This window comes from Coffea arabica, chromosome 2e (genome assembly GCF_036785885.1).
Source record: "Coffea arabica cultivar ET-39 chromosome 2e, Coffea Arabica ET-39 HiFi, whole genome shotgun sequence".
NCBI lineage: Eukaryota > Viridiplantae > Streptophyta > Magnoliopsida > Gentianales > Rubiaceae > Coffea > Coffea arabica.
Window position 1 is genome coordinate 75,971,171 of NC_092313.1, and position 11,746 is coordinate 75,982,916.

The following is an 11,746-nucleotide window of genomic DNA, read 5'->3' on the forward strand; positions in this document are numbered from 1 at the left end:
AACGGAAGGGGTTAATCATGATAGGTGTAATGGTCAATTTGATAAAGATTCGATGAATATGACCTGCATGGTTATTGGTATAAGGTTGTCCAATGCTGTGAGAATTCAAAATTCCAAAAAAGAAATCAAAACGATGTGAGATGTGAACGGCCGTACGCATGAAAGACCAAAACTTGAACCCGAACACTCATTGGGGGATTATTGACAGCAGTACAGGACGGCAATGTAAAATATCACAAAGCTCATGCAGGATTTGATGGCTTATGAACTTGTTAGAAGTACGTATCATAGAGGAATCAAGTTTAGTACCAGAAAATTGAGCAAACACGTAAATGAAAATAGATATTGTAAGCTTAATTTGGGCCTTAGTCCCACAAATTGGGGATGTAGCTCAAATGGTAGAGCGCTCGCTTTGCATGCGAGAGGCACGGGGTTCGATCCCCCGCATCTCCAATTTAGATTTTGCTTTTCCATTTATCCACTATAATGTAGGCAATACTACGAGGCATTTGATTTTGACATGAATCAGCCAACATGTCTTTTCTTAAATAGGAAAAAAGTGCCTTTTTATCATTTTATGCTAAACCAACATGTTTAGCATTTTATGATTCCTCCCTCCCTCTAAAATCTAAATAACAAAAAGATCACTTTGTATTCAAAATTTTCTCTCTCTCTCTCTCTCTCTCTACCATTTGGCCTACATATCATATTGTTTAGTATTTTATGATCCCTCCCTCTACACTCTAAACGGTTTGATGAAAATATTAGATTAACTTTTTTTTTTTTGGGATGACAGTGCAGTTTAATCTCTATATTATCAAATCTAGATGCACAATAATACTTCTACAAGAGAGGGATTCAATTTAATATATATATATATATATATTTATATATATATATACATATATATTTTGCACTTTGCCTTTGGATTTGCTCATGTAGCAAATTATTTACATTGTTAAATATGCGATATGTGCTCAAAAAGATGATTTCAACTTAAAAGAAGGATTTTGTATGTTACGTCTCAATATACTCTTATGAAATTGTTTACATTATCTAGACGTAACTCTTTGTTTAAATTGACTTTCGAAAAGTCAGAGATCTTAAGTTTTAATCCTCTATTCCCTCCCTGCTTCTTAAATTCCATTACTAGAATTTGAGAAGAAGAAAAAAAGGGGTATGTCAAACTTGAAAGCTTGCATACAAGTATTCCAAAAACCTTTGGACTGGCACAGCAATTTTCCATTTCAAACTTCTATGTTCTATCACAAAAGAAAATCAAGAAAACCAATAGTCTGTTGTACGTACGTGGGCAGTGACATAAACCTCCCGAGCGAGATTACGCCGTACATACCTATTGAACTGACACAGACAGCTGGACACGTGTCCATCTCAGACACCCTCCTGTTGTTTGGCGGCGTTCTTGCCCGCGCCACGAACGAGTCCCGTGTTTCTTCGGTCTTCACCCCTTCTTCCCTTCCCCTTTTCCATGCAAAATTATTTAAACCCCTTCCTCACTCATCTATTTAGACATGCTAACAAAATCAAGAATCCAATCAATTGATACGAAATAAACTGAACCCAGAAGACGGAAACATCCCAAAAACAATTCTTTGTTTAGCTTTTAACAAAGAGCTAAATCTTTTAAGTATCAAAATTGGAGACTAATGGTTGTGGTGGGTTCATCGTCGTCAACCTCATCAAGTGCGTCGAGGCAGGGCTTGCCGTCGTTGTCAAGAGTTGCAGCGACGGCGTCGAAAACGAGGAGCGGTGGTGAATTAGATAATATGTCAAAAGAAGACCAAATTCAACATAGTGCCAAGGCAATTTCGGATTTTGATTTGAGTTTCAAAGAGAGGGCGGTCTCTGCTGCTGGAGCTGCCTTCCTCTCCGCTATCATTGTTAATCCTCTAGATGTTGTCAAGGTAACGGACTCCCTCCTTGCCTCCTCCACCGGGTCTTTGATTTTCCAGTTTAACATTAAATTGTTCCAGTCCCTTGTTCCCTTAGTTGCGAAAAAAAAGGGGTTCTTGCCTTGTTTTCAGGCTTTAGAAAGGCATATTTTTTCAATCAAATTTTTGAACCTCGGTGACTTTTGGAGACTATCCATTTGCCCTTTTTTTTGTGTTTCCTTTGGATTATCGCTTTTAGAGGTGCTTATGCTGGTTATTCATCAGTATATGAATGAGCTGCATTGTTTGTCGAATAAAGCTTTGTCCTCCTGTATAGTCATATTTAAATATTCGTTGGATGCAAAAAGAATTCTGCTTTCCTAAGCAATTATTTTTTCTGTTATCTTGTTCTTTCTATCGTTCGCTGTTTTCAGCCTCTTTTCTTTGCTTGTCTTCGTTGAGATTCTTGCCGTTTGCTTCATTGATTGGGTTGTTTTACTCTTCAAATGTCCGACTTCGGTTTTCTAGTATTGCCAATTAACAGATTACTGTTACCTTGTTTTGATCCTAGAAACTCTGACTGGGACCTTTTCTAACTTCCTGTTGACTTCAAAGTCACTCTCTCTTTTTTTTTTTTCTACATTTTTTTGACCATATTGCCAATGGATAAGTTTTTGAATGCTCTTTATGACTTCAATTGACAGACTAGGTTGCAAGCTCAGGCTGCTGGTGTACCGTACCATGATAACCTTTGGAATCCATCACGCTTTGAAACTCATGGTGTAAGTATACTTGCAATTTATGTATATTTCTTTTAGTGATGATTGTAGAAAACGTGGAGATCCTTTCATAGCCCGTTGGACATTAGACTTGCAGATATGTGTTATTTCATCCTTCTCGTTTTCTGCTTCCTTTCCCTTAGTCTGTTTGTCTGCTGCCTAAAAATGTCTTGTTACATAAAATAGTATGTGCTTGACACGGTGGCTTTCTGTCTGATTTAAATATATTGGTGCTAAGACCTTTTGAGGAAACATCAGGATGATCATTACAAGGCCAAGGAGATGAAAAGCTTTAATCTTCCCATTCATGGAAAGACCATCATCTTGCTTTTCCCTTCATGTCTAGAACTGCATTGCTATGTTGACTCTGCTAACAAAATGAGTTTAATTGTTGCCTCTTTCAGCTTTCTCTTCTCTCGTGATCCATTAGTTGTACATAGTTTTGGTGGTTTTATGATTTACAATTGTACTTGCTTCCTGTTATTGGAAATTTTGAGTGATTTTTTGCCCTGAATTGTGGTTAGATGCTGCCAGATATAAAGCACAATCCATCATCTACTGATGCAGTTTTTCATGCTGTACCAACTTGCTCTTCAGAAGGTTCACGGTATAAAGGAACATTAGATGTCCTCTACAGAGTTGTACGTCAGGTAAGTAGATTGTGTTACAATATAGTATAGACTTGTTGCCCTCTTCTGAGGGTGAAAGTTACGAATTTATATGTTGCATGTGTATTTTGTCATGTTGACATGCATGGGAAGTTCTCTGCATTTTAGCTTAGAGAGTATAGGCCGACAAAATGATCATAAGTTGGAAATCTTTTATTTGATTGATAAATGAACAAGAAGTTTTTACATTATGGTTTGATATGGAGGAATGATATTATGAAGTTCTCTATAATAAGTAGCAACTATAGGGTTAGAAGAAATATGGTGCTTTCCACCTCGTTTTGCTGATGGATTTTGATCAACAGTTCTCAGCCTTCTCATAAAGCAATATATGTTTATCTTTTTATGTATTCTGATGGATAAACAGGTAATAGATTCGCTTTAACCTGATGTTTGTAGCAAAGATTGTAGATTTGCTATGTCTTGAAGCTTAGTCTATGATCTTGTACCACCTAAGTGGTTTCCCGAAAAACGAGCTTGGTTCCATAAATTCTATCAAAAAATCCTCTTCCATTTTCTGCTGATCGGATCATTATACTTGATCATTGTGATATCCTTATCTCGTGTTTGTCTCATTTGTTTGCAGGAAGGATTCACTAGGTTGTGGAGAGGCACAAACGCAAGTTTAGCATTAGCAGTCCCTTCTGTAAGTTCATTAACTGCAGTGATTATTTGCTTGTAATGTAAAAATTTTCTACTGAAGTTATATGGTTCAACAGAATACTATATACTCAGGATCTTAGTTAACTAAGAGCACTCTTCTACAGGTTGGAATATATATGCCCCTTTATGACATTTTCCGTAACTTTATGGAAGAACAAGCTGCAGAGAAAGCTCCAATTGTGATGCCATATGTCCCGTTAGTTGCAGGATCCTTGGCGCGGACAGTAGCTTGCATCACTTGTTACCCTGTTGATCTAGCTAGAACGCGAATGCAGGTGCTTTCGTTCATACCAATACTACATGTGACAATTTGCAGATTCTTGTGTAATATCTTTGCTTTCAACCACTGGGACATCTGAGCTCTCTCTGAGAAAGAGTCCATTTAGTGATTCTAATATGAGACAAAGAACTTAATTGCTGTTTTTTGATGCATGGCATAATTGCCATGAAAGAATGAGGGTTTCGAATAACTGAAATGTAGAGAGGTTGGCTTACTTGAAGAATTATGTCTTTCAAGTTATGCTTTGTCTATTATGATTAGTTTCAAAGTCTTCTGCGTAAAGAATTTTTGCTTGTTTGTGTAATGTTTGTTAAGACCATGTGTCCATTTTATTCCTTCTGGATTTGATTCTTCAGAAATCTTCTCTGGTCGTAGGCATTTAGAGACCATCAGCCTGGTTCGAAGCCACCAGGAGTATTGAAGACATTAGTTGGGGTCATTTCTCCAGTCAAGAGCACAAACAACCATCAGACTTGTATGTATGCTCATAAATCATTGTTGAGTTCTCATGTGGTGAATATTCCATGATGTCGTGTGAGATAATTTTTCATTTTAGTGAATGCAGTTTTCTATTGGTATTAGGTATATGTTTTGAATGTTTATCGAATTAAGTGTGTGCTTATATCACCAGTTATCTTCACAACAAGGGAGATTGCTTCTAATACATTGCATGAACTCTATAAGTAATTGGAGATCATCCGTAGCTTCCTAAGCATGATCACACTGCTCTTTTCTTGACATGGGATATTTTCCATCGACCATCCTAGTTGGTAATGTTCTAACACTGTTGGTCTGCTTTTTGATCTGTCTGCTTTCTGTGACCTAGAACTTATTGAAGTCTATTCTCCTCCATTTGATGATAGAGTTGCTCTGTATAGCCCTAGGGACACAATTCAGTTTGAAAGTGGGCAATCTTGCTGTGTCTATCACAGTCTCGAAAAAGTTCACCACCTAGCAACAGGGATATGAAATGTGATAGCTTTACCTAAGTTTGATAACATGGAGGTTATCCATGTTTTAACTATTTAGAAATGCATGTATTACTATAGTCCCACTAGATGAGATTTTATTTACGTTGGCATGCTTAAGATTATCGAACAAGAGATCTTCCTCGACTTTTAAGGATTGCATTTGAGAAATATTAAGTGTATTTAACTATTTCTAGACTTGACATATGCTTTTCATTTGAAATTGTGGTAAGAGTTTTAGAAATTCAAGTATTTAGGTTTTGGTAATTTTCTACTGTTTTGTCATGCTTCTGCGTATATTTATAGTTTTATTCAATATCTTGTTATAAAATGGTTAGCTAACATTGTTGAGGGTCTTAGTGCTGTCATTTAATTGTCTCATTAAGAATTTGACTTAGATAGGTACTATCTGTTGTTTTACAGTTCAGTGGAAGGCATGGGTTAATAGTGTCCAAATTTCCCCTATTTTTTGTTCCTGACAGTTCCAGAATTTTGCTAGAAGTAGTATGCATGATTTAATTGATTTTTCTCTAGTCTTTACTGATTTTGGTTTGAATTTCAAATTGTACTCCTGATGTTTGCACATTCTGGGGACCTGTGTTTATGCAGTTCAAACTTACCGTATCTTGTGGACTGGACTTGGAGCACAGCTTGTTCGTGATGTTCCTTTCTCTGCAATTTGCTGGTCAACACTTGAGCCAGTAAGCACTTATTCTCTTTGTTATCTGTAGAATATGTTTTAGGTTTAGTTGCAAGTTGATATTATAAGACTTTTGCCTCAAATGGTGCAGGCTAGAAGAAGAATTTTGGGCCTGATGGGTGACAAGACAAGTGTAGGTGGAGTCCTTGGGGCAAACTTCTGTGCTGGGTTTACTGCAGGAAGTCTTGCAGCTGCTTTTACATGTCCTTTAGATGTTGCAAGGACCTGGCGGCAGATAGAGGTTGTTTCTTCTGTCTAAAGTCTTGCAGGATTAGCATTTTGGTTGACTTGAAAATAATCACGAAAGAATTGGTTTAGTGAATTGGATCCGGTGAGTGTGCAGTACATAATGCTAATTGAACAATGGGATGTTCCCGTTGGTAAGGGGTAGTATCCTCTCAAATTGGTTAGGCATTGATTTTGATGCATGAAATCCTGCTGAAGGAAAAAGTTAATAGCTAGCTAACTTGAATTTGGTGTTTTCTTGGATTTTGGGCTAGTCAGTGGTTCCTGGATCTTGTTAATTGTGGCTAAGCTCAATGATATTTATACTACTATGCTTTCCAAATCCTTTTCATATGGTTCAGAAGCCAATATTTGATTGATCTCTTTGTATTGATACTTGATGATATTTTCCATCTTTTGGTTGATTATGAAAGGGTTTATTGTTCATCTCTGCTGTATAACACTCATATCTGTAAAACTTGCTTCGAGGTCACTTGCTGATTAGACAGCTTAATGATACTAGTGCATCCGTTCTTCCTAGTTTACAATTGTTGGTCTAACGTGTTTTTGCACATAATTTCCAGAAAGATCCTGTACGAGCATTGAGGATGACCACAAGACAAACATTGCTTGAGATATGGAGGTATAACTTGCAGGTTCTGTTTCTTCTTAGGCTTGCATATTCGGATGATATGTATAAATGGTTAAACACAGAAATTTGGTAAAATGATTAAAGAGGGTTCAGACTGGGATTTATTCTTTTAGTCTGGATTTCATCATCTTCTCTTTGACTTGCACAGGGAAAGCCGGCAAATTTGGGGTTAGTATTAGTAGCATGACTTTGGAGCGGTGTCTTAAGTAGATTAGTATGCAGTGTGTTCAGGGTTTATAATTCAAATGTTTGCTATAGTCCCTTGGTCTATATCACGAATCTGACCTAGATACCTGTTTGTATTCTTAATATGAAGCCTGTAAAATAGGCTCATTCAATCATTCATTCATTTTAAAAAAGAGGCTCATTCAATGTGAATTGTGAAAATGACAGATCATTACTGAACCGAAATGCATTTCGTGTTTAGGACAAAAATGCTGTCCTCTGATTTCGCTATAAATGAGAGCTCTGAACACTTAGATTGATAGATGATGTTTTTGTTCCCTTCTTCTTCCCGTTTCAAATGGTTTTTGGAATCTTTATTGCGCTTTGTAGGAAATGAGTTCTGTTTTTCGATTGTTTTCTGAGTTATACTGGTCCATAATGCCAACTAAATGTCTCCAGGCCTGAATTTGTAAAATCTCATGTCTAAGAATTTGTTTCTACAGGCTCTATTTTTGTTCTCAGCAACCGACTTTAAGAATGAGAAACTAGCATTGTTATCTTATCTAAATTTTTTGGTGCATATGTTTCAGATTTTTTTTTTTTTATCAATATAATCCTTGGTTCTTGTCCTTTTTGGCCTATTCTAACTCACCCTGACTTTGTAACAGGGATGGAGGGATAAAGGGACTTTTTACAGGAGTTGGTCCTCGAGTGGCCCGGGCAGGCCCTTCAGTGGGGATTGTTGTTTCATTTTATGAAGTTGTCAAATACGCTTTGGAGCAGAGACATTTGACACAGTGAAGGAGAAGTTTCAGCATCTTACTCGATTTCTGACTCTTACCATATCTTTTGAAGATCCTTTTCATCTAATGGGTTGGTGAACAAGATGGCGGCATTGGCTTAATTGGCAAGGATCCAGGGGTGTCCGGGAAGGTGCATCTTTGATGGAAAACAATAAAACTGCATGGTGATTTTCCGCTCTGTTTTGGCATGGGAAGACTGTTGCTCCTAATTGTTTGAGGGACGTAGTGGTTGTACTGCAACACCGGAATTTAGCAAACTGCACTTACATCTCTAGCTTTGAGATGATTTGAACCCAGCGACATGCTGGGAATAAATGATCATTTTCTGGTATACTATTTGACGATTGGCCAGGCTGAACACTTTCACGGTTCACATAGGAAAAAAAAAAAACACTAGAGAGCGAAAGGAATCTCAGGGTTTTCAATCGACTGTACACGGTCTTCAACGGGAATTCTTTGGGGACGCCGAACAGTAGTTTGCTGAACATGTTCGTGCCAGAAGAAAGCGATCGAGTATCTATTCTTGTAGACTTTTACAGCAAAAGACAAACAGGATGGGGACTGTTTATGGTTCCTACAGCTCGTGAGAAAAGTTCTGCAATGTTTTCATGTCTTTTTGCATCAAAATTTAGGTGGAGACCGGGGAGATAGGTGGTTGGTGATCATCCATAGAGCGGGAAACCATCTCCCAGGAATTCTTGCATGATCACTGCCTCTAGTCCAATAGGTGTCACATTAAAATTGATGAGATTGCTATCCTACCTCCTGAGGGTTCATTTTTTCATATGTATACAGAAATGCAATGCTCTGGTCCCAGAATAAAGCCCCCATCTTGACAAAGAACAACGGCAATTAATACAATAGTATGATATGTTTCGGTGTTTTGAGTATCTATAACCATAAAGGAAAATAACAACCTATACTTTGTGTAAAATTATATATTCGTAGAGAGTATGGAGAATGAAACATGAAAATGCGGAAACACATAAAATTATCATCGACAATTCAATTCAATTCAATTCAGCGGAGGAGTTTCTTTACAACAAGCCAACAAATGGTTTTGAATCTTCGCAATAACGAAAGAGAAAAATGAAAGGGAGAACGAAAAAGCAAACTGGAATCGATCAATGCGTTTATGAGTAAGAAGACGTTGTTGCATCCATGGTGTGGATTAGATAGGCAAGTGCTAAAGCCAGAGCCATCAGCAAATACCCAATCCCTTGGTCAATTGACGTCCCTAAAGCCAAAAAATGCCAAAGAAAAATGTAATGAGAAAAAAAGCCAAAGAAAAGGGAAGGATAAGGCGAAAAAAAAATGAAAAAGGAGATGTAGACATACCATCACTGGCAGGAGCAGGAGCAGGAGCTGGAGCTGGAGCTTGTGCTTGACAAGGAGGAAGAAGGCCGATGCTCATCACAATACCAATGAGAGTCACAACTCCCATGAAACCTCTAGACACAGTCATTGCAATACGTGAAAAAAATATATATGATGAATGTGGAGGGGAGGGGGTTTCTAATCTTTTGTGGGGTGTGGAATGTGGCTATGGAACTTTGGATTCTACAAAATGAAGTGGTTTTTTGGAGGAGTGATTGTTACGAGATATGTGAATAAAAAAAGACGTATATGAACTGAGGCTGCCCGAAAAGGCCCAGCGCCCATGTGCCGCCTCTCTTATCATGTTCTCCGGCCAGACTGGACCAAGGCCTTCTCTCTGCTTTCCACATTGCACTTGTTTAATTCATGTCGTTTTACAATCTCGTAAATTATTTAATTCTTGTCATTTTACAATCGTGGAAATTACAACAGCTAATGACAACCCATCCAAATGGGGATTTTCTAATATCTTTTAACTTCGCCCACCACATCTAATGATTCTATTTACGTCGTTACATGACATTTTGAAAACTGAAATGAAAATTGAATTGGATAGTCTGTTACACGCGATCATTGACTCGTTTGAATTACTATCTTCTGAAGTTTTTTTTTTTATAGAATAATATACTCTAACGATTTAATATCTGTGAGATAAAGAAGTGATTCGAAAGTATATTTACGGAAAAGTTAATTTTTTTTCTTTTAAAAAATGACAGTCCAAAATCTATTGTAGCTTCCTGATCCCAAAAAAAAAAAAATAATTCACGACCTCTTCATTTATTATATTTAATAAAAGAAAAGAAGTCTCAGGCTCTCATTTATTATATTCACAACCTATGATCTAATTCTATTCCTCCAAAAGGATCCAGTGTGATCCTAGTTTTCAAAACCTTGACTGCAACAAGGGTTGGGCAGAGGAGCCAGCAGGTACAAATCTAAAATGTTTTTGGACTTGCTAATGGGCGATCATGTCCTGTTCATTAAACTTTTGTGCAGCTGCAGAAAGGGATATATACTTCAAGTTAAACGAGTATACCTTTACTCTCTTTTGGGTATAAAGTCCGAGATTTTTTTTTTATTTAAGTAGGAGGTTTTAAATCACGACTTTTTACTTTACAATTCCTCCCACCTTATCACTCAATCCAACCCTTTTCCATAAAACCCGAGAACTTAATAAATAAAATTAAACGTGGTTACAAAATACAAATAAAACTGCCCCTCATAGTCATGTACTCATGTATGGTGTATGTCCCCATCAAATACAGAACACATTTATTACTCAATCAGCAGGGCAACTTCGTACCATAAATTACAATAGGGTCCCAAGTGCCGATGTTGGCCAAATGGTGTGTGCTCATTTTCGGCTTACGGCAGACCCGTTAAAGCAGTCCAGCTCAATTTCCAGAAGGGCTAAACATGTCCGCCAAGTGAGAAGGAAGCAGAACAATCAAAAATTACTCTCAAGGTTTAGGGGCAGCAAAGCTTCCCACTTTTTATAACATTACAAAACCAGAAGAGTAATAACACATGATTTCTTGGAAGTGCAAAGTCTTAACTTTCTTGATCGCAAAGATTATCCCAAATTCGCTAAGCAATCTGTTCTTCTTTTTTTTTTTTTTTTTTTTGTTTCTCTCCAATTCCCATTTAGGAACTTGACATTCGACCGAGCGTCTACTTAACATAAATAGAAACACAATAAGGAATTTTGTCAGTTTCATCTATTGGGCTAATTGGGGTTTTGTATAGTCATTTGAATATCTCTACTACTTTTCCTTCGGAGTGAGGAGGATGGATCTAATTGTTGGATGGAATCATGGCGCTGGAAATTTGGTTTGATTTCTTGATTATTTCCTGTGCAAATAAAAAGATAAGCAAGGAAAAGGGTAGAGTTCCCCCCCCCCCCCCCCCCCCCCCCCCCATTCTCTTGTTTCCTTTTGTTCAATTATGCACATCAATTAGCCATTGATAGCTTATGCTCTTAAAAGCAAATAATTATGCACTCGGAAAAGGTACCTTCAATCTTTAGCCCTTCTATTCTAAACTCCTTCATTTTAGGTGGATATATAAGAGTAAATATTACGGTTTAAATTCAGGTAATCATTCCCCCGCCTGGTTCACTTACAAGTTCTGATCAATTTGGACATGGTATTGATTTCCATAATCGAGGACCTCGCCCCTTTCTCTTGTTTGGCGTGTTTCTAAACTTTGTTGGCTTTTCAAGAAGCCAAAATTTACAAATCCTTCTTCCAATTTGCCAAACCAAAAAATAACGAATAATGCTTAAAAGAAACTCGCAGCTTGCACATATCTCCCATTAGCCACTACTCATTTTCAAATCCTCTCATGCACATGGTCAAAATCCATTCTACTACAAACGGCCCAGAAATAAATAACTTTGAAGCAGTAACTATAAACAAGTCCAGCAATCTCAGTTGAGTTTGTAAGCAGTACATTGAACAGGGTTTCATATCAAAAGTGCAAAGTTCTATTTCTGCCGCCACATTTGACAACCACAATAGATAACAGATCACTATAGATGATAGTGCATAATATTTATAGGGGTAGATTTTGCAG

At 37.4% G+C, this 11,746-nt stretch overlaps 2 protein-coding genes and 1 non-coding gene across 4 annotated transcripts; 2 read left to right on the forward strand and 1 right to left on the reverse strand.

Annotated features, from left to right (window-relative positions):
• Window positions 1-380: 380 nt before the first annotated feature.
• TRNAA-UGC (transfer RNA alanine (anticodon UGC)) lies at window positions 381-453 on the forward strand. Its single transcript has one exon. It is a non-coding gene; the product is annotated as a tRNA-Ala (tRNA).
• A 1,019-nt stretch (window positions 454-1,472) lies between these two features.
• On the forward strand, window positions 1,473-8,679 carry LOC113733274 (mitochondrial carrier protein MTM1). Of its 2 annotated transcripts, none has more exons than XM_027259564.2 (10): window positions 1,473-1,925; window positions 2,597-2,674; window positions 3,196-3,321; window positions 3,926-3,985; window positions 4,107-4,277; window positions 4,658-4,757; window positions 5,860-5,951; window positions 6,042-6,191; window positions 6,760-6,818; window positions 7,661-8,679. In XM_027259564.2, exons 1-10 carry the CDS (start codon window positions 1,668-1,670, stop codon window positions 7,791-7,793), a joined length of 1,227 nt encoding a protein of 408 aa, XP_027115365.1. In that variant the 5' UTR covers window positions 1,473-1,667; the 3' UTR covers window positions 7,794-8,679. The 2 variants fall into 2 exon arrangements, with proteins under 2 accessions (XP_027115365.1, XP_071937340.1); XM_072081239.1 differs by having other exon boundaries at window positions 6,760-6,831; window positions 7,661-7,983.
• A 107-nt stretch (window positions 8,680-8,786) lies between these two features.
• Window positions 8,787-9,392, reverse strand: LOC113733275 (uncharacterized). Its single transcript, XM_027259565.2, has 2 exons — window positions 9,134-9,392; window positions 8,787-9,032 (listed from the first exon to the last, which is right to left on the reverse strand). Exons 1-2 carry the CDS (start codon window positions 9,258-9,260, stop codon window positions 8,929-8,931), a joined length of 231 nt encoding a protein of 76 aa, XP_027115366.1. The 5' UTR covers window positions 9,261-9,392; the 3' UTR covers window positions 8,787-8,928.
• Window positions 9,393-11,746: the final 2,354 nt, after the last annotated feature.